This window comes from Ictidomys tridecemlineatus, chromosome 6, assembly GCF_052094955.1.
Source record: "Ictidomys tridecemlineatus isolate mIctTri1 chromosome 6, mIctTri1.hap1, whole genome shotgun sequence".
NCBI classification, from domain to species: Eukaryota; Metazoa; Chordata; class Mammalia; order Rodentia; family Sciuridae; genus Ictidomys; species Ictidomys tridecemlineatus.
In genome coordinates, this window is record NC_135482.1 from 74,437,817 (window position 1) to 74,461,692 (window position 23,876).

Here is a 23,876-nt window from a genome sequence, read left to right on the forward strand (position 1 = left end):
TTTGGTACATTTGGTCTGAGATTTGCTTTGGGAGTGCAGTTATAGTGAAAGAGAGCTGCCTAACCCTCACATACTTCAGCAAGGGAAGGCAGCAGATCTTATTGAAAAGCCTGAATTGGATAAAAGAATTATTAACAGTTGATAACGCAGAGTTGACCTTCACCTTTTCCCCCTGCTTCCAATCACTTTACTGAATTATCTATTAATTTTAGAAGCTTTTATTAGTTAATTCTCTTGTTTTTCTCTATGCAAAATTAAATCTTCTACAAGTAAAACTAATTTTTCTCTTTCTACTCCTCTTGTCATTTTATAGCTTACTCTCTAGAACATCCAAAATGATGCCAAATGTTAACGTCATTTGCCTGTCATTTAATTTTCTTGTCAATGATAGCAACCAATAGTTAATATAATCAATACAAACATTAAATATCAAAAAATAAGACCAAAGTTTTATTTTTAATTATAAAAAAATGTATCTTAAGCACTTCTGTGGCTTTGACCACTTTATTTAACATCTCTGAATTTTGTAATCTCATCTGGAAAATGGATTTTGCCAATAATCACTACTTGTTGGGACTATGTTGAGGATTAGATGAAATGGTTTATTTAAAGTGCTGAGCTCAGAGCCTGGAACTGGGTCAGTGAATAAATAGTAGGTGTGGAATTTGTGATATAGGTTCATTTTGAGTGAAGTGGGGCACATTGGAGGGAACGATCAGTTCTCCATGCCTAGGTGATAGCTGTGGGAGAGTTTGAAAGATGTTGGTGTGGAAATTTCTGGGGGAGAGAGTGCTGTGGATAGGTAGTTTAGGGGATGCAGAAATTCTGAAATGTCTGAAGAAGAGTCTATGAAATACATGTATAGAGGTGCCCCCGGAGACACAGCCAGGTCTATATTTGTCAGAATGTGGCTAGTGCTATGTAAAGAGTTTGGGCCAGGCATGATGGCATACATCACAAGTCCCAGCTACTCAGGAGGCTGAGCAGGAAGATCACAGGTTCAAGGCCTGCCTTGGCAACTTAATAAGACACTGTCTCAAATAAAAATAAAAAGGGTTGAGGATAGGTTGGTGGTAGAATCCTCTGGGTTCAGTCTCTAGTACTTAATTAAAAATGGAATTCAGAATTTCTGTTAGCAAATGAATTTTGTTTTCTGCAAGGGAGCCATCTATTTAGGTATTTTCTGTGGAGAAGTATCTCTAGGAGGCATCTTAGTGAAAGAGTTGGAAGATGGGAGACAACCCATTAAGAAATCTTAGGCTGGGAAAATAGCTGGTTATGGAAGCACACATCATGGTGGTAGAAGCTTTAGGTTTAAAGGAGAGGAAAAAAGGAAGGTGACCCTGGAGTCTTGCTTGGAAAAGTGTATGGACAGTGCTGTGCTATTAGTTTCTTGTGGCTGTTGTAACAAAACATCACAAAGTTGTTAGTTTAAAGGAAACAATTTTATTTTTTTTCACAGCTCTGGAGACCAGAATTCCTAAATCAGTCAGTGGGTTGAACTCAAGGTGTTAGCAGGATCACTCTCCAATGGAGGGCTGCTGGCATACCTTGATCTGTGACCATAACACTCTTAGAAGGCTGCAGGTCTCTCTGCTCTGTTCCCATTTCCATTCTGACTCCTCTGTGGGTGACAAATCTCCCTGCACTTTCTTCTTATAGGAACGAATGTGATTGCATTTATGACCCACCCAGAGAACCCAGGATAATTTTCTTATCTCTAGATTCATAGTAGAGTCACATCTACAGAGGCTTTTCCCAAATAAGGTCACATACATAGGTTCTTGCAATTGGAAGTTGTCATGTTCATGTGGCTCTTATTTCATCTTCTACAGTTGCCATTCACCAGGATAGGAAATATAGGAGCTGAGAGATTGGGGAAAGATAGTGAACTAAATTTCGTACCTGAGTTTTAGGTTTTTAAGAAGGCTCATACTGCACTCTGTCTTTTTTTTTCTATCCATTTTTAAAAATACAAATGTTGTATTTCTTTTCCCCAGCTGAAATCAGGGATTGCATGCTATACCGTTTTCTGGAAACTGCATCACCCTCAAGTAACCCCACATTTCTTCAGGTCATTAGGTTCTGTTTATTTCAGGTTAACCAGAGCAAATTTTCAGATTGTGACAGAGCTGGGCTTCTTTGAAGTAATTTCCAAGAGTATCAATAACAATCGAATGCCTCATAAGAAAAACTAAAAAAGTTTATTGCTAATTGTCTTCCCCTCAAATTTCTTTTAGTATCTAAACTAAACTTTGCTGATGCAGAAGTTGAAACTGTATTTTTATCACTGGCCTTTTCAGCTCAGCAACACTAATAGATAAATGTTTGGAATAACCAATTTCAGCCAAAACTGCAAAATAAAGTTTCTATTATTCCCAGTGTGTGTGGAGTAGTATCTGTCATTTATGATAAAGTTCTACCTGTATGCTCAGGCTTTCAGAGGAAACTGTTGAGACAAATTTTTTGGTCTATTTGTGCAACTTCAAATCTAAAAGTCTATTCCTACTTTCTTGAAAGCTGAATAATCTTGTTAAGTACTTTACAATGACCCTATCTTTCAAAATTACTTGGTATCTTATTAGATTCTAGCTGGGTTTGGCTTTTGAGCAAATTTCAGTTTCAAAATACTTCATTATTTTTTTTCCATTTCTAAACCTACTTTTGCCTCTGAACAGTCTGTCTCCTTTTGCCATAACAGTTACAGTTTGGAAAAAAATATATTTTTTTCTTAAATATGTATGCTGAATGTCCAGAGATAATGTTTGTTCAGTGAGTAAAATAATGAATAAATGAATCAGACAATGTAAATGTTACTTTCAAATCATTCCTAAAGACTAAGTAAATTTTCTTTCAATTACTCAATAAATATTTTGATTTCCTTGTCCATAAATAAATAACAACTTCCTAATTCTAGACCATGAGGTAGTATAATACCCCAAATAAGAACAACAGGAATGGCCTAGTGACATGGGGCTCCTTTATAATTCCAATGACACTGCCGCGGTCATGTGTTTTCAGTTAATGGATTACTTATTAGGGCAAAGGCCCCAAATAGCACCTTCCTCTTCTACTCCACTTCCCATAATAAAACACCTCACCATAACTAATGTGAAAAAAGTTGATGCTTCTGATTAGATAAGAAGATTCTTCATTTATGCAGCAGGTGTTTGGCTTCTGCTTATGTTTGAGCTTTTGCTAGTTTCTGAGCGTGCCTTAGCAATATTTGGGAAAGACTTTGCAAGCTGCCAGTGGTCCAGACAGTACACTGAAAAATAGCAAATGAAGGCTCTTAATAATTTTCAAATTTTAATTAAGCCCAGATTTGTTCTGCTTATTGGTACAGGACAATTTGCACGAGAGACTGTATGATACAGAGATGTTGGTCTCTGTCAACGTGTGGAAAATTTATGCTGGAAAATATTCATCAAGTGATAAGGCATTGTTGACTCTAAATATTTATTAGCTCTATTTATATCTACATAGGAAATTAAATAGATTGGTTTTTATCCTTTGTCTGTATTTATAAGCTATATTTCTACTCCTATTAAAAAATGTAGTGGAACAGTTCCACCCAGTTATAGCAGTGAAGTCCTCTATGTGTTGTTGGAGCTTGGCTGGCCACAAGTGACATTGTTTTTGGGAACTTACTCCATCCCTTCAATATGAGGACTTACTCTGTAAAATACGTATAATATATGGTTTTCTGAACTAGTAATTTAAGAGTTCACAGATACTCCACTTGTTAATATTCTGAAACTATTAACTTTGGAATTCATATAAATACCAAGTAGATTTTCTTTTCCAAGTCACATCTGTGATAGGATAATGTTTCTTTTTTTAAAAAAGAATGCTTGTTAGTTGGTTTCAGAAAAGAGGAAGTAGGAGGCCTGTAACTACTGGGTGAACCCACAGGTCACTTTTAGTACCTCTATTCCTTAAATAGGTCATTTTGTAATGTTCATTTTATGTATGAGGAATTTGAGGACTTGATTTTCTATTATTAAAACTTCATCATATGTAAATAAAAAAGAATATTTGAGACTTTTAAAACTTAATACTTATTTCAGCTTATGTACTTGTTTAGATTATTTTAATTATGTATAAATATCTATGTTTTTTTTCATAGTATGGTTTAAAAAATGATTGGAATAAGAACTATCCACACTACCTGATTTTGTTGTTGTTGTTGTAGCTGAATCAGTTTGGCTGTTTTTAGGTTCCTATACCTTCTCCCCATTACACACTGTTATTTTATGTACCACCTAATTTTGCTACTTAATTGTTTCTGTGAATTTCTTATCCCACTAAAATTCAGGCTCTTTGAAATCAGGGAATGTGTCTGTAATATTTATATATATGTTTGCTAGTGCTTTGTTCGGTCTTGGACATTCAATATTTGTTTGAAAAATACTTTCAGAATTGTGCAGAAGTTTAAAGAGAATTGTTATTTTTCAGTTCGAAAAAAAAGGAAACCTGAGGTGCCATTTCAAGAGGCTTCCTGGCTGTTAAGTGTGGGACTCAGAATGCCAATGGACAGTAAACTCCTGACATTCATATTCTCCACTCAGCACATTTTCTGGGCTTAAAAAAAAAATGTATAGGAAGATTTCTTAAAATAGGAAAGTGGCTTGTTGAGCATTTAATTGGAGGAGATAGGCTGTTATCATCAGGGAAGATAGCTGGGTGCTCTACTGTTTGGGACTAATAGCCACAAGGACTGGACAGTGAAGAGAGCAGACAGGGAATCCTTTCCCCTGGATGCTGTCAGAAAGATCTTGCTAAATTCTCACTTATCTACTGTCTTCTTGTAGATGTATGAAATATGCCCTTTCCATTAGCCCAGTATTTCCTTATACTGGATAGAGTTTATTGTCCAGGTCTCAGCTTTAGTTGTGTTGTTTTAATCATCTTCTTGTAAGTCCAGAGACCAGGAATTTTAATTGGAATTTGAGGGTGAGTGGTTATTAGAACAAGTCGGGCAATTCACTTACAATTTTGATCATGCATTTCTTCAGGTATTATTTCTACCTCACTATTATTTCTACCTTCATTATTATTTCACTCTGTTTTTTTCTAGAACTTTTTATTTTTTTCAAGAATTTGTTCTCATTCTGGTTTTCTCTCTTCATTTCTCTCCTGGTTTTGGTCAAACAATTGTAAAGTTAAATTTCATGGAGTTTTACTTCTTGTCACATCATTTTTTTTTTGTTGTTGTTTTTGCCTTGTCATTATGTGTGATGGATCATAACTGTGGGAAGAAACAATGTAATGAGGAAAGTCTTTTCATTAAGGATATTAATATCTGTTGTTGCTAAAAATCCTTTATTTTATATTTATGATTAACAATGTAATCTATCTTTGCATAACCAAGACACTGAAATTGCATTATTTTCCTTAAAGAATGGATATATCATAGTTACAGGGTCTGAACCACACTGAAGTATTTTGCTCTATTGATTTTTGTGTACTTGGAAAGAAAGCGCTTAACTAACATTTTCTTAGGATACTTAATGAACAAAAGCTGGAGCTACAGGAAGGGTTAGAGAATTTCCACTCAAGTGGAGAACTAGCTTTGTAAATATAATATCACAGTAATTTTTCAAATGGAAATGTTTTAATTTACTGTTTGCCAACCATTACTGGAGTCATGGTGTCTGCTTAGGGGACAGAAAGGATTATTTTAATTTGATTTCGAGTAGTGGTCTTTTTTTTTTATCTCTTGTAATTCCAAATATAAATATATCTGATGTTTTCTTTCCAGGAATATTTCAAAACATATTTCATTTTATGATCTGTGCTTCATTGTTCTGTTGAATATGTTTTTATTTTCTTAGTGTCCAGTGATTCCATGGAAGCAATCATGTTTGAGAACCTGAATGAATTAAAAATGGATGTCAGGTTGATATGAAAAAAGCAGGCCTGTTCAAATACCAAGGGCACAACAAATATATGCACAGGAGCAGTGGTCCTGTGGAGGAATAAGACAGCTTGCACATGAGATTTTCATTAAAGTATTAGAGACAGAAATATAATTTAGCTATTATTACCAACAAATGGAGGATGAATATGAAGTACAAATTTGAACTTTTGGAACCCTCAAGCCATCACCATTAATAACCCCTTTTCAGAAAAAGGATGTATCTTCAAATTGTCCCTTTAAAAAAAAAGTCAGTTTTAGTTGGGATTTTTTTCTAATTCAATTTAATAATTGCTTCCCTTGTTGATCATAACATATCAATCTTAAGTTTTTATTAATTGCCCTGTGTTACTCTTATGAGCATAAGGTATAGGGCTGTGTTACTGCCACTGAGGATAACAGGATACCTCAATATATACTTTTCTGATTTCGATTCTTTCATAAATGTATAATATATACCAAAAAAAAAAGGTACTGATAATGATAGTCTGGTCTACTTGTTTAATCTTTTCCTTTATTGAAAAGAATCTTTACCCAAGGTCTGTATGTTCATATTAAATTTCCAAACTGTAATAGCAACATAAAACTCATCAGGGTAGATGTGACAAATGGCAAGAGACAGTGCTTCTCTACTTTGTTCTAACTTATCATGGGCTCTGAGTTCCAAACAGTTTTGCAGGATTCATAACCCATGTTTCAATTCAGGAAGCATTTCTGAGCATGTAAACTTTCAATGAAAATTTAGAAATAAACCTGAAACAGTTACTTCTCTCAAAGAGATTTTAATGTTAGTATGTGAAGAGTTCATGTAGGTTAACTGCAAGGCAAGGCTGAGGTAATAAACCCACGCCCTGCCCAGCTTCCTGTGCAGTGATATTCAGACCTCTAGCACATTTTTAATTAGTTACATATACCTAAGTATATACACATATTTAATGTACTTATAAATATTTCATACATTTATATAAATATAAATGGAAATGTTTTGGCCTTATACCCATCTAACATTTTCTGTTTTATTCAACAGAAATCTTCTTGACAGAGACACATTTTCTAAATCTGATCCAAGTAAGTATTTATTAACTTGCTTCTATTTATTTTGCTTACTTGATTTTGCAACAATTATATGAAACTCATAGTTCCAGAGGGAGATGGTCCCAAGCTTGCTTATCTATCTGGGCAGAACTGTGGCTAAAGATGAAGTGGCTTAGCACTTTGAGAATAAGGAAATGCAGATAACTCCAGCATAGGACAGTTTCCTTTGAAATTAAAACTTCATGATATGGGCACATGGTAGAAATACCATTTAAAAGATAGCCATAGTAGGCTGTAAGTTTTAAAGAGTTTAAGTCACAGAATAATATTTCTTTAAAAAAAAAATCATTGAAGTGGTATAAAAGGCATACCAACCAGTGAAATGCTGGCACGAGCTGAATTTGATTACTAAGTAAAGAGATTGAAATTTACGAATAACTTGCAAAATGAAAATGGTAGTTTGAGTTAGAAAACAGCAGAAGTGAGTGAATCAATTAGTGTTTCCAAATCTCGTAATATTTAGAAATTCATGTGCAGGAGTTCTGCATCTCTGCAATGTATGAACAATGTGGTGAATTACAGGAAAGAGGTCTTTGTCAGGTGCTGGAATATTCTTGAAGTGATCATTGGGGAAAAGGCATTAGAATTTTGGGGATTAAAAAGTCTTGGGGTTTATTTTATGAGTAGATGAGATTCTTTTTATCCCTTAATCTTTACCCAAAGCCCTTAAACTCCCTTTCTTGGACTCTCTTTATTGATTGATACAATTTCTTACCTGTTTAAAAATATTGAGGGTAGATGTTGTGATTATTAAATGGAGACTATAATTTGTCCCAGTTTGTCCCTCTTAGGATGACTTTGAGCACTTTAATTATCTTAGAAGAAATTTGACTTATACTTCAAATTAGTAAATTATAGTTTGAAAATTTGCCTACATCTGTATGTAATAGAAATAAAGATTTTATTAGCAAATAATTATAGTGTTCTTTACATGTCAAGTTTGTATGCATATCAAATTCCAAAGGTCTGATATAGTTTGTTCTCTGATTCATTCAAATAATTTTTAATCATTTGATGATTGACTAGTAATTTTCTTGCCAGGGTAAGGTTAGGAGTTAGGCATTTAATTGTGTTGTAGCTTTTGGACCACTGAAAAGGAAATTCTATGCATTTCCATCTGGTGTTTATAAGAGAAATTTATATATGTATTTTTTTTTTTATCTTTTGTAGTTTGTGTCTTATATGTACAAGGAGTTGGAAATAAAGAATGGAGAGAGGTAAGACAGTATTTTTAAAAAATCACTGTTCTTGAAGATATAGTATAAGCTATATTTTAACAATTTAATCGTAATAGAACGTCCCTGTTTTTAAGTCTTTTCAGTCCAAAGATTTTGTCTTTCATTTTATAACAGCTATCTTTGCATCATAGTTTTTAATATTACTGAATGCTTATGACTGTTTAGCTTATTTATGAGCTTGTGAAACATTCTAAACCTGAGACTTTGGCTTGCGTAAGCCTAGTGTTTTATTATAGTTTACTTCACATGATTCCTCCTGCAAGTATGTTAACTTAGTCTCCCATTCAAAGGTCAACTGATTTTTATAAAATTCCACATAAAAGTGTTTTGTGTAGTGCTTGATATCAAATATCACATGACTATTACCAGTTATTTGTTTAAAAATAAAGTAGGCACTTAGTATCCTAATACAACTAATGCTGTTTAATGAAGCAAAAGCAGAGGCTGAACTATCATTTTCATTCATTTATTTTCTAGTGCATCTCCAAGTTTGAATAGAAAGGTGATCCCTGGAGGGTGGGTGCATGTTAAAACATGAGGCATTCCATGTATCTGTCGTTTCTGGCTATTTCAGGAAGAGAGTGCATTGTTTTAATGGAGTTTGTTTCTGGGTAGAGTTTCCTACAGAGATTTGTGCTATTTGTTCTCACAGATTGCTTTGTATCAACCATGTTATCAGTGCATCTCAATTGTGAGTTAGAGGGTAAGAGTAGATCTTTGTAATTTATTATCATAACTGGGGTAGAAGACACAATTCAAAACTTGTTGCTACTGGTAATAAGTTGGTAGCCATTGGGATACTGAGCACAAGATTCTTATGTTAGTCAGCTTTCACCACTATCATAAATACCTGAGATGATCAACTTAAAGAAAGAAGGTGATTAGTTTGTCTCACAGTTTTAGAAGTTCCAGTCTGTGGTTGGTTGGCTCTTTGGCTTTGGATGAAGCATTACATCATGTGGGGGATACATGATAGAGCAAAATGCTCACCTCATTGCCAGGAAGCTAAAGAGAGAGAGGAAGAAGCTAGCCTTTCATAATCCCCTTCAACCACCATTGACCTAAACACCTCCCACTAGGCCCTGCTTCCCAAAAGTTGCACCATTTTCCAATTGGGCCATCCCGAGGACCAAGCCTTTAACACATAGGCCTTTGGGGGAACTTTAAGATCCCTGTCCCTGGTCTGATAAACTTCACGTCCATCTTATAATGAAGAATGCATTTAGTCCATCCCTAAGAATTAAAAAAAAAAAAAATCAAAAATCTGTATGGCCTTGCAGATTTCTGTTTCACCATTTCTCAAAAGTTTAAGTCCAATCTCCTCTGAGATATAAGGCACACTCCACTTTGGGCCCTATCAGGAATTAATTATAAAGAAAGTTACATATTTCCAAGATACAGTGGTTGGAGTGGCACAGGGTAAACATTCCCATCTCTAAAGGGAAGAATAGAAGAGTAGAAAGAAATTGTACCTAAGCAAGACTGAATGAAACCTATCAGAGCAAAAACATTAAATTTGAAATCTCCACATCTCACAGCTTGTTGCACGATGTAGGCTCCCAAGGACTTGGCCAGTCCCCTGCCCTATGGCCTTGCTGTCCATGTGGGCTACAATCAACCTTTCCTCTTAAAAAATTCTGTCTTGGGCTGGCTCTGCTTGCTGCCTGCTCTTTTCCCTGATGAATGTTGCATGTTGCTGGCATCAGTAACTTCCTGGGGTCTCTGTTACAGCTTGATCTTTGTCTTACAGTTCTATGCATTGCCCTGTCACCGCAGCTTATAGGACTTTGAACCTGCAGAACACTGTCTTGCCTCAGGCTTTCATTTCAGGTCTTGGTGAAGCTTCTCTGACTCCATTATGTTTGCATTCTGCATACCTGGAAAACTAGCTTTGTGTAGGTGACATCAGGGTTTTGCACCAGCTTGAGCTGTACCTGGGCCTATTTGTACTATGATTGCAGTGGCTTTTTAGCAACCTGATGACTAACCATAAGGAAATGATTCCCTAGTGGATCCTAGGTGAAGAGGGTGCCCAGGGACTCTCTTCTTAAAAGAAAGGCTTGAATACAAATTTGCATTTCTGCGCCTTTGGGCCTGTGATTCCTAGGATGGCCTTGCATATTTCTGAGATGTCCCTTAAAGATCTTTCCTATTATCCCAGTGCAGAGACTTCTTTTTATCAGTGTTAATCCTGGCACTGTTTTTTAAAAATGTGTCTCCTTTTCTGGCCAAACTGCAAATTTTCTAAAATTTTCTGCTCTGCTCCTCTTTGTATCTGATTCTTACTTTAAATTTGGTTATCGGCAGCCCATACTACCTATGCTGCAATTTGAATGCTTTATTGCCTTGAAATTTCCTCTGCCAGATAAACTAGTTCATTATAAACTTAGCCTCCCACATGGACATGGACAAAAAGCATCTAAATTCTTTGTCATGTCGTAACAACAATAGTCTTTGGTCAAATTCCAGTGCAGTCCTTTTTTCCGTCTAAAACCTCATCAGCATAGCCTTTACTATTGCATCTCTATTAGCATTCTGGTCTGAATCACCCAATGAAGCACCACTTATTGCATTTTAGGTCTTTTCTAGCTTGCTTCTTTAAACTTTTCCAAATTTCTCCTGTAAACCAATTCCAAAGGCTTCTCTACATCATCATATGTGTAGTAGTGATAAAGATCATGCCACTTCTTATTACCAATTTTTTATTAGTTAATTTACTGTTACTCTAACAGAGACCTGCAATAATTAATTTATGAAGAGATTCAATTTAGCTCATAGATTTAAAGGTTCCAGTCCATGATTATTTGGCCCTGTTGTTTTGATTGAGGGATTACATGGTGACATGTCTCCCTTGAATTCAAGACCCTCAGGGGCATGTCTCCATTGAATTCAAGACCTTCCACCAGGCTACACCTCAGTAGCCCTAGCACCTCCCAGTAGCACCACCCTGGGGATCAAGCCTTTAATTTATGGGCCTTTGGGAGATGTTTACTATCCAAAAGCATCATATCTAATTGCTTTTGCACATTGCTGTATTGTTGTTTGGTATTTACCTTGAACTCTAAATATCCAAAAGTCAGCTCCTCTTCCCTACCCTATGTCTGCTTCGTGTTTGCTACAGATATGGTCAATAACATCATCAACCAAAATATAAAACCAGTTTTTATAGTTGTCCTCGCTTCCTCCCCACTTGTGATTGAGTCAGTTACCCAGCACTGTGAATTCTCCTTCATGAATAAAAACGAAACAATAACTCTCATACAAGCCTTGCCCTTTATTCAGATTTAGGTTGCCTTTTGTCTTCCTTGTTGCATCATTTTCCTGGTCTGTCTCTTGTTCATCTTTCTTTTCATTCCTTTGATTTTTCCTCCTGAAGGTCACACTGTCTCTTATCATTCACTCTTGAGTTCTCTTTCTCAAAGGCCTGGGACAGTCCAATAGGGAACTTCTGACTGGCAGAGGTACCAGGCTGCATGGAGGCTTAGACTAAACCAGGAGTGTTCAGAACATGGTATTACTTCAGAAACCAAGAAAGGAACCGGGCATCTGGGTCAATGCAACTCCCTAATGAGGGGGTAATTTGAAACTTCATTAGATAAGGAGATTTGTCAGAAAGAACTATAGAAAATGTTTCAAAACTGAATCAAGGATCTCATTCTTATTGAATGGTAAAGGACAGGATGAACTCCTTGCTTGAAAAATTTCCTATTCCTTAAGCAGTGAAATGTAAGTTTCTTGCATAACTTACAAGTTCTTTCATCATAGTAATGGCTAACTACTGTTTCAAGCCCTTAACATATATTGACTAATTTAGTTTTTACCACAACTTTAAGAGTTGGAAACTATGATAATCCTTATTTTATGAATGAGGAAACAGAAACACAGAAAAGTTAAGTAATTTGACCATATTTACTTGTTTGTAAATGATAGAGTGAAGATCCTAACCCAGACTGACTGGCTCCAGAACCATGAGGCCAGCCTCCTATGCACCATTGCTAATCTGATCTCAACCATTACAGTCTGGTTTTAGAAATGGAAGGACATTTTGTCTCAGATTTTGGCCTTTTACTATGACTTTCTTTAGTTCAATCTGAAAGAAATTCAAGTAGGAAGAAGTTTCTTTTTTAAAAGTGGCATATTATTAAACTTAAACAAAGAAAACAGGATATTTTGTTGCAGTAGAAAGTTGGTAAGAGGAAATCATACTCAAACTGGATACTGAAAATAAAGTAAACATGGAGAAGATGATGAGCAATAGGACCCGAATTGTATAAAATGGGCAGGAGATGGAGATGGAGAGTCACCAGTTTATTTTGTGTTGCTATAACAGAATAGCACAGGCTGGGTAATTTATAAGAAAAAAATATTTCTTTTATTTCTAGAGACTGGGAAATCCAGGATCAATGCTGAGAGGCCCACATCTTGAGAGAGCCTTCATGTTGCATTATCCAGTGGTGGAAGGTAGAAGGGCAAGAGAATAGGAGGGATGAACTCATGAACTTATTCGTATTACAGGAACCTACTCACTCCATAATGAACCCTCCCCTGAGATGATGGCATTAATCGATTTGTGAAAGCATTACCTAATCATCTCCTGAAAGTCCCAGCTTCCAGCACTGCTGCATTGGAGATTAAGTTTCCAGCCCAGGAATTTTGTGTTGGGGAGGTGGTGGTGGTGGTGGTGGTGGTGCATATTTATACCATATTAACAATGAAGAGGTGATTTCAATGGAGTTTCAAAAGAGTTAAATGTGTTCCAGAAGGAGAGAACAGTATGGAAGGGTAGAAAAAAACATGCCAGATGCAAGAGATAAACATCATGTAGCATTTAGCAATTAAAGGAATTTACTGGGGAAGACATAGGGAGGAGAAAGTGAAATATACCACATTTGTTGGTAGTCCCCATTAAACATTTTGAGAAAGACAGTTTTCTTTGTTTGAGAGCCATGCACTGCATCTCTCAGTGATTCTGTTTCCCCATCTGTAACATGAGGGAGGATGATAATGATTTTATGTTGTATGTTTGTTCTGACGATGAAATGGGAACCACTGATAACAGTATCTGGTACCTAGGAAGCATTATATCATTAAAGATACATTGGGATTCCAAGAGATTAAATGACTTGCCTTGAAAAAAAAATAGCAAGTGACAGGTAAGTAAATTTCTACAGTATATAATTTTATAAAATTCTTTACACAAGCTCAGCAGTTGATGGGAAAATGACCTATGGGATTTACTTGGCCTCAAACCTAATCTGAAGCTGTGGTGTTACACAGCTGCTAAAAAGCTAATGCAATCTGAGGCTGCATTGATGGATGTGCATTGCTCTACATCAAGGAAGATAATACTGTTATTGGGAACCATATGAAATTGTCATTTTTGTAGGTCAAAAGTGGTTGAGTGTTGGCAGTTACATGTGATTCAAAGTAATACTGTTGTATTTTGCTCTGGTGGGAGAAAATTTGGAATGTTACTTTTTCAGTTCTATCTTTTAGTCCATCAAAATGCCAAGTATGGCCAGATGCCTTGGCATATACCTGTAATCCCAGTGATTGGGAGGCTGAGGCAGGAGGATCACCAGTTGGAGGCCAACCTGGCCATTGTTGCAGGATGCTGTCTCAAAACTCAGTGGTAGAGTAGTTCCCCTAGTTTTCATCCCCAGTACTACCAAAAAAAGGAAAAAATTAAAACCAAAAACCAAGTATGTATTGGAGGAAGATTACCATCTTGCAGTAAGGGATAGAAGCTCTGCTATGTGAATAAAGGAAAGTTTACTCTGAAAAATGTGGAGACTGAGTAGTCACAAATGATTGTCTTCAAACTCTTAGAATATTGTCATTAGTAAGGGGGGCTAGGCTAACTTGATACTGTTTAGGAGGAAACAAAAAAAAAAAAGAAAATTTGATCCAAAGGTTGGAGAGACAAAGAGGTGATGTTTAGTCCTTCATGAGGAAGAACGTTTTAGCACATAGAGCCTCTCAAAGTAGAATGAGTTTCCTGGAACCGTATTTAGGGACTATAATGGAGGTACCATTTGTTACAAGCAGTGTTCATAGAGGGGCCACATCCAGTCATCAGGAAGAAGATGGACTCAGCTTTGATATCCTTGCTAGTGTCTGTTTTATGATGTTATGGAGTTTAAAAAGAGTTCCCTAATCATTTTATCAATTTTCCAAATACCTTTTATGTATTAAACATTATTTTATAAGGATGAAAATTAGTTGTGATATTTCAGACTGGGAAATTTTGGGTACTTTATTAAAAAATACACATTTATCAATTAGACCAGCATTTAGTGGGTGCCAAATGTGTAGCTGGAGTGGCAACTGAAATTTAAATAGAGTGTTTTTATCACAAGGAATATATATATATATATATATATATATATATATATATTCACACAGAGGGGGGGAGAGAGAATTTTCTCAGCAATCTTGGTATATCTATAAAATTAATTTACTGATTTATGTATCAATATTATCCTAATAACATAGTGATTGTGTTTTTATTTGAATTCAGATGTGCTGTGGGAAAGCACATAGAAACATCAGATTTTGTGTTCCAAGATAAATTAATTTTACATAGTAAGGGGTAGAGGAGTGAAAAAAAGAGCTAGAAATATGAAACAAAAAGCTCCAAATAATGAAATAGAAATTATTTTAAATTAATCTGTATTTGAAACCTGCAATTTTAAAATTACCCCTGTCACTATTAGAATCACCTCTTTTTCTTTAATAAATTCTATTTATTATGATTGTGAATTATGAAAAGCTTTTGAAATAATGGATCTTTTAAAACTAAAATGATTTTCAGTGCATAATAATGTCAGAACTAGAAATGATACTTAAATGCCATGAATTATGAAAGTCTGAAAAGCTCTTATGGCAAGTGGATATAGTGAAGTAACATTTTTAAGGGCACGCTTCAAGAAATTCAGAAAATATTGCAATTAACTTCTTTGAGTTAGATTTTAGTTATCTATAAGTAATCCACTTTGTGAATTACCTTTAAATATTTATAATAACTGAGTTGGTTCTGGATTCCCTGACTTAGTATGTAATGAAAGAAAGCAAGCTGAAGTTGTTTACAAACCACAGTGATTGTAGTTTAGAGCAAACCATTCTACTATAGTTTGATGTTGCATTATTTCATTGACATGGAGCTATTTTAACACCCATTCATCTACAGACTGAGAAGCACACACATGTGCACACACACATGTTGAAGAAGGATGGGGAAATTCTTAATACTTCAGCTGAATTGTTATTTTTCCTTGTAAATCTTTTCTAACCTTACAAATAAAATTTCCACTTTGCACCTTTGAAATTCACTTTTATATCTTTCTTATGGTCCTTGTCTTTTCCTTTATATCATTCAAAAAACATCAAAGAATTTTTTAAAAATTAAATTTGTTTAACTGGTACATAAAAATTTTTAAAAGTTAATTTTAAAAATCAAACATATTAATGGGCGTAATGTGATGTTTTGATCCATGTGTGCATAGTGTAAGGTTTAAATCAGGTTGAATATATTTATCTCCTGAAACCTTTATTTCTTCATGCTGTAGTTTGTAAATTCTTTCTTCCGCTGTTTGATATATTGTATACATAACTGCTATCTAGAAACACCCTTTTGTTCATTTGTATGATAGATATACAACTATAACTTAGTATCATAGATTAACTTCTCCATTTCCTTTCTTCCCAGCCTGTGGTGACTACCATTACTCTTAATTTCTGTGAGATCAATTTTTAACATTCCACAAATGAATTAGATCATGCAGTACTTGTGTGCATTGCTTATTTCATTTAACGAAATGATCTCAATTCTGTCTATGTAGTCACAAATATCAGGATTTCCTTCTTTTGAATGGCTGAATAATATTCCTCTGTATATATGTGCCATATTTTTAAAAATTCATTCAACAGTTGACAGACACTTAGGTTGTTTCCATTTCTTGGCTGTTGTGAATATAGAGCTGCAGTGATCATGGCAGAGCTGATACTTCAATTCTACATGCATTTCCTTTGTATGTATATACCAAGAATTGGAATTGCTGGATCATGCCGTAGTTCTAGCTTTAATTTTTTTTTGGTGAACTGCCAAACAGTTTTCCTTAATGGCATTGTTAATTTACATGACCACCAACAGAGTGTGAGGGTTCAATTTTCTCCACAGCCTCACCAGCACTTGCTGTCTCTATAGTATTTTGGTTGGATAATAGCCCTTCTTACTGGAATGAGATGGTATCTCATTTTGGTTTTAATTTGCATTTCCCTTATGATTAGTGATATTGAACATTTTTTCATATACCTGAAAATATGAATGTCGTTTTTTGAGGAATGCCTATTTTCCCATTTGGTAATTGAGTTATTATTTTTTTTTGCTATTAAATTTTTATCTATCTAGAAACACCCTTTATATTTTGATTATATTTGATTATTTTTTCCATTCAGTATTATGCTATTGTTGATTTATTTTATATGGCCTCTATTATACTGCATCATATTCCTTCATTATATTTTGATTATCAATCCCTGTCAGATTTATATAGTTTTAAAATATTATTCTTTTTGCCTAAGATTTCTCTGTGTGTGTGTGTGTGTGTGTGGTTCCATATAAATTTTAGAACTTTTTAATAGACTTGTGAGGAATGTCAAAAGAGACTGTACTGAATCTATAGTTTGCTTTAGATAGTATGAACATTTTAATAATATTAATTCTTATAAATCATGGCCATTGATTTCTTTACATTTTGGGGGGGTCTTTTGCAATTTCTTTCATCAGTGTTTTATAGTTTTTGTTTTATACTTTTTCTGATTGAATTTATTCTGAGTATTTTTTGGTAGTTATTATAAAAAGGATTGATTTCTATTCAGATTATTCAATATTGGTGTAACAGCACTCCTGCTTTTCATATGTAGATTTTGTATCCTACAACTTTGATGAACTCATTTATTAGTTCTAAATTTTTGGTGGAGTCTTTGGGCTCCCTACATGTAGGATCACGTCTTCTGCAAACTGGCAATTTGGATGCCTCTTATTTCTTTCCCTGACTCAATTGCTCTGGTTAGAATTTGAATAAAGTTGCATAAGTGGGCATCTTTATCTTGTTTTAAATCTTGCAAAAAAAGCTTTCCATTTTTCTCCATTCAGTATTATGTTACTTGTTGATTTGTTTTACGGGGCCTTTATTATATTGTAGCATATTTCTTCTAAATCTAGTTTACTCAAGAGTTTTTATCATGAATGGATGTTACAATTTTATCCAGTACTTTTCCTGTAACAATTGAGGTGATCATAGTTTTGTCTGTTTTTTTTATGTTATGTCACAATAAATGAAGGGATTGAACCATTCTTGCATACTTGGGTTGAATCTCTTTTAATCATGGTGAATAGTCTTTTTTATTGTGCTGTTGAATTTAGTTTGCTAGTATTTTGTTCAGAATTTTTGCATCTATATTCATTAAGGAAAGCCTGTAGCTTTCTTTTTCTATGTGTGCTCTCATCTGGTTTTAGTATTAGGGTAATGCTGGCCTTAGAATGTGTTTGAAAGAATTCCTTCCTCTTCAATATTTTAAAATAATTTATAAATGTATTAAATGTTTTGTAGAACTGAGAAATGAAGCCGTATGGTCCTGGCTATGATGGTAAACATTTTATTACTTAATCTCATTACTCATTATTGATCTGTTCAGGTTTTCTATTTTTTCATGATTCAATGTTGGTAATGTGTATTTTCCCAGTAATTTTTAGATTCCCCCTGGGTTATCAAATTTGTTGGCCTATAGTTGTTTACAATAATCTGTAATGATCCTTTGTATTTTTGTGGTGTCAGTTGTAAATCTCTCTTTTCATCTCTGTTTGTGTCTTTCTTTTTCTTCTTCAGACTAGTTAAGGATTTGTCAATTTTGTTTAACTTTTCAAAGAACCATCTCTTTCTTTTGTTGATCCTTTGTATTGTCCTTTTAGTATTTTTTTCATTCATTTCTGTTCTGATAGTTATGACTTCTTTCCTTCTACTATTTGATTTTTTTTTCTTGTTGTGCTTGTTCCCTGAGATGCAATGGTAAGTTGTTTACATGAGATCTTTCTTCTTTCTTGATTTCTGTAAACTTCATTCTTAAAAATGCATTGGCTATGTCCCATAGGTTTTGGTACATTGTGTTTCCATGTTCATTTGTTTCAAGAAATTTAAAAAATTTCTTGTAGATTTCTTCCTTCATTCCTTGGTTGTTCAAGTGTCACTTGTGTAACTGCCATGTATTTGTATGGTTTTAATTTCTTTTTCCTGTTATCAGTTTCTAATTATATTGCATTGTAATCAGAAAAGGTACTCAGCTTGATTTCAGGGTTTTGAAATTTATTGAAACTAATTTTGGAACCCCTCATCTGATTGATTCTAAAGAATGTTTCATGTACTGTTGAGAGGAATGTGTTCGGTAGCTGCTGGAGGAAATATTCTATAGATGCCTTATTAGTTCCTTTTGGCCTAGAGTATAATTTAACTCTGCTGTTTCCTTGTTTATTTTATGGATGATGTGTCCATTGCTAAAAATGTTGTGTGAAAGTCCTCTACCATTACCTTGTTGAAGTCTTTCTATCTCTTTAGTTCTACTCATATTTGGTTTGTGTATTTGGGTGCTCCAGTATTGGGTGCATATGTATTTAGAATCATTATTTCCTTTTGCTGAATTCATGTCTTAATCATTATGTATTAGCCTTCCTTGTCTGTTTTTATTGCTTTTAAGATTTATTTTTATGTGTTAGAATTATGGCTACTTCTACTTTCTTTTGGATTTTCTTTGCTTGAGATATATTATTCCGTTTCTTCTCTCTTAGTCCCTGTGTATCCTTGGAAGAGAAGTGAGTTTTTTTGCAAGCAACAGTTGTTTAGTCTTTTTAGTCATTCAGTCACTGTATGTCTTTCAATTAAAGAATTTAATCCATTAACCTTTACGGTAATTACTAATAGGTAAGGCAATATTACAGCCATCTTGTAACTTATCTTTGAGTTTTGTTGGAGCTCCTTTCTTCTTTCTCCCCCAACTCCTGTCTTCCTTGTGATTAAATGATTTATTCTATTAGTGTGTTTTCATTTCTTATTATTTTTGGTTTGTTTAAGCTTTTTGCTTTGTGGTTACCCTAAGGCTTACAAAAATCTACATTTTGATTATAACTTACTATTTTGAAATGATAACACAACATAATTTGAATGTAAAGACAACAACAAAAAATAAAGAGAGAAAATATTAATAAAAATATCTACAGTGATACTCCTTTCCTTCCTACATTTTGAATTTTTGATACCCCCTACATCTTTCTACTTTTGTATTTTGTGTGTTAGTGAGGTATTCTTAATTGTTTTGTGTCAGTTTTCTATCACTATGACAAAATACCTGAGATAATGTGCTTAACAAGGGAAAATATTTATTTTGGCTCATGATTTCAAAGATTTGAGCCCATCATCACTTGACCCTGTTGTTTGGGCCTGTGGCCCCGTATTACATCATGGTGGGAATATTTGGCATAGGAGAGCTATTCATCTTATGGGGCCTTGGAATTGAAGAGAAACAAGAAGAGGTTGGGGTCCCAAAATTCTCTTCCAGGACATGTCCTCATGACCTCACTTCCTCTCTCTAGGCTCCATGTCCTAAACATTCCATAATCTTCCAATAGTGTCACAAACTGGGCACATGCTTTCAGCATATAGGGCTTTAGGAGACTTTCCAGATCCAAACTATAGCATTTTTTTTTTTTTAGTTTTCATGCTAACGATGGTATACATGATTTTTGCACTAATGTAAATGTAAGAACCTCCTGAATTTTTCTGAATGTTTACCTTTACCAGTGAATCGTACACACTCATATGTTATCTTTTCACTCATTAGTGTCTCTCTGACACTAATCAAAGAATTTAATTCTCAGGGGTGCACCCAAGCCTATGCCACAGACGGTGGAGTTACAGGCCAAGATATGAGTGTGTCCCACCAGGGCATGCGTCTCTGCCTGGTGCTAGGGCATGTCTATGTGAGCTCAGTTGCCTGAGGTTGGGGATGTGTGGTATAGACAGTCCTTTGCCCAGCAAGTCTGGCATAAAACAGGGTCACCTCTAAGTCTCAGAGCTACAGGATCCTGCATAGTGTGACTGGCAAGATGTGCTCCAGGATGAAAGTGGAGTCTGCTTGCTAAGTTGCTGGTCTCTGCCTGATGCTGGGGCAGGCCTACAGGCTCCACCTGTGAGCTCTGGCCTAAATATGGGCCCTTTGGTTTCTGCCTAGTATTGGTTCCCACTTCAGAGATCCCAGCCCTGAACTCCATGACAAAGTCCCTTGCTAATTTTAGTGCCATGCTCTCCTGCTGGTGGAGTCTTGGTCCCCTCCTTGCTGTCTGAGGTTGAGGGATGGATGGATGCAGTCAGTCACCTGACTGAAGCAGTTCCAGTGGCTCTATCCATGGGTGTTGGCTTGGAGGCAGGGGTTGTGGGGTTCTGCCCAATACTTTTTACCATGGGGGCCAGATTCTGGGTTTTAATTCTAAGGCTTGGTCATAAATCTCTCTCCTTCCTCCAACTGAGGGGTATTTTACTTCATACTGTTTGGAGTGGAGGAGGGATAATACTGGCAACTTTTTCCTTCCTGCCTTATTCAATGCATCTGTTCTTTTTATTATGCTAAAACCAAGAACTAAGATCTGTCATCTGGCTTTGTTAGCTCTTGAGATGATGGTTTGTTCTGTGGGGAGAGGAATACTGGAAGAACTTAGCTACCTTTGGGCTCTGCCTCCAAACTTTACACTTTTCAAATCTATTACCAGTTGAATTTGGATAATCATATAAATTAAAATAATCCAACTTAAAATAATTGGAAGATTCAAATAATTTTGTATTAATCTGTGTTGTGTGCTATAACAAAATTGTTAAGGCTGGATGCTTTATAATAAAAGATGTTTATTTAGCTCACAATTCTGGTGTCTGGAAAGTCTAATAACATAGTGCTACATCTGGCTGCATTAAAACATGATTTACTAGTATGCAGGGAACATGGCCATGTATAGGACGGCATATACGCAAGTAAGGAAGCAAGTTACCCAGGAGTCATCAGGCTTATTACTTTTTTTTTTTTTTTAACATTTTTATCAGACCTGACTCACTCCTGAGATAATATTAATCCATTCCTGAGGGTGCCACCCCAATGACCTTGTTACCTTATGTTAGACTTCCCCTCTCAAAGGTTCTGCCCCTTCAACATTGCCACATTGGGTACCAAGTTTCTAGTTCAGGGCCTCTGGGGGACAAGCCACAGCACTTCATGATTCATTTAAAAAATGTTCAATCTCATAAATATAAATATTTAATTGATATATGAGAAAACTAACTCATATTCCCCCAAATTAAGTCTGTAGTTTTTTTTTCTTTATACAGTAAAATATATCTCTAACCACACAATCAATAGCTGGTGATAACTTGTGAAAATCAATCCCTTTAAATATTATTTTTAAGAATATGATTTGATTTTCAAAAATGTTTTCAGTAGTTTTATAATACTATAATTTAAACCTTGATAGAGTTTAATCCTTTCTATAAAATGCAAAGATATGATCAAGGTATTTTTTTTAAATATTTTAAAATTGTAGATGGATACAATTTATTTATTTATTTATTTATTTATTTATTTATTTATTTATTTTTATGTGGTGCTGAGGATTGAATCCAGTGCCTCACCCATGCGAGGCAAGTGCTCTACCACTGAACTACAATCCCAGCCCCAGTATATGTGTTTTGATGGTTAATTATTTAGGTGAATTCCTAATAAGATCTTAAAAATTAAATGCAGTTTTTTTTTTAAATGTGAAACATTGTCTTAACCAAGAATATTAAGAAATGTACTTCTCTTCCTGTGTATTTGTTATATTTTTGGTTCCATCTCATTGACCTATAATAATGTAAGATCTAGATAGAGTCTTTGGATGTTTAATGTCATCTTAGAAAAAAATGAATTTCAGATTATTTATTTGTGAAAAAAAATCTGTCATGATGAATTACATAACAGAACTACCTCTCTTTCCCCCAAAGAAAGAGGGCTGTCAATTCTTTGATGAAGTGTGTTTAACTTCTATGAGCATATATATGAGTAGATAGATCTTTTTTTTCTTTTTTTTTTTTTTTGTGTGTGTGTGTGTGTGAGCTTGCCATCCTCTATGCAGGTGGGATATTTATAGTCCTAAATGGAGCATTTTGGTTTGAATTAATCTTAATAGCTTTTATTAATATTGTTTTCCCTACAAAGTTTATTTTCGTCTTTTGTCTAATCTCTGGGAAGGATCCTATATATGTCATTAAGATTTAATTATGTGGGATGGTGTTGTAGCTCAGTGGTAGAGCACTTGCTCATCAAGTGTGAAGCACTGGGTTGGATTCTCAGCACCACATATAAATAAATAAAATAAAGGTTCACTGACAACTAAAAACAATTATAAAAAATGTTTGAAAAAGATTTAAAATTATGCAAAATTAATGATGTGTCCTAGTTCATAGGACCTTGTTATTACATCATTTTCTGTTCAGTTCAGTTGACAATCAAATGTGAGACTGGGGTTTGTGCTATCCCTTTACAATTTATTAAACCCTTCTGAACATTTTTCTTGAAACAGCTCAAGTACTTGGTGCCATAAATAGATGGAATTACTGACTGTTCTTTCCACTACTGTTCCTCTAGAGCAGTTTAACAATTAGTTGATTTAGAAATCAGGAATATTTTCAATCTATCATTTTCTGCAAGATTTGTTCCTAAATTGGAAAAGTAGGTATTTATCCGATTAGCTCAAGCATAAAACAAAGAAAAACCTTCAAAGACTTGATTGTGAATTGTTCTTTATGAAATTTTTTTGCTTAAAGTTTTGCAAGAAGCAATGTTTTATGTTCTAATAAAACTCACAGTTTGCATGTTTTTTCAAATAACTAAAAGCTTTCATACTTTGTAAATTAAAAAAACAGTTCTCTAATTATTAGATGATGAAAACTGAATATTATATTATTATGTAAAATTTAATTTGTATATTTTTATTGTGTCAGAAATTATTGTAACCAGGCTTGTACATACTTTTGACTAAATCTAGATTGGTTAATATTCAGAACAAGACTTTTTGGGACACAAGTTTTAATTCTTTCATATGTAGTTATTTCTGTACATTTATCATCAGTAAATATTATTAATAATTGTCTCTCTTCAATATTTTAAACCCATCTGATATGCACAAAATGTTATATAGCTGCGTATTTTCTAAAGAAGTAGACATTTTTTATTTAGTAATAAAAGATATTAGCTAAGACCTAAATTTTATTTCAAGTCAAAAAGATTAATCATTAGGTTGAGAGCTAATATATTCTAGCCTCTGGGAAGGAACCAACATATTTCCCATGAGCTGAACTAGTCATAATGTATTTGTGGATTTCTTATTATTTTCAGTTTTCAATTTTCAGAGTATAATGAATTAAAAGCAGGAACATTGTTTAAAGTTTTTTGATTGTGATATTTAAAATAAAATGTATCCATTGTAGGAAATTGGGAAGACTTATACCAAATATATACCAAATTAAAAAATATATACCAAATTAAAAATA

The 23,876-nt window shown here is 34.4% G+C and overlaps 1 protein-coding gene across 1 annotated transcript in view; it reads left to right on the forward strand.

The window, feature by feature from the left end:
- The window catches only part of Cpne8 (copine 8), a 194,583-nt gene that overhangs the window by 21,238 nt on the left and 149,469 nt on the right, over positions 1-23,876 (forward strand). The window contains exons 2-3 of the mRNA XM_078014903.1: positions 6,948-6,988; positions 8,186-8,232. Of these exons, the coding sequence (XP_077871029.1) occupies positions 6,948-6,988; positions 8,186-8,232 (88 nt within the window). The remainder of the gene's footprint in view (positions 1-6,947; positions 6,989-8,185; positions 8,233-23,876) is intronic.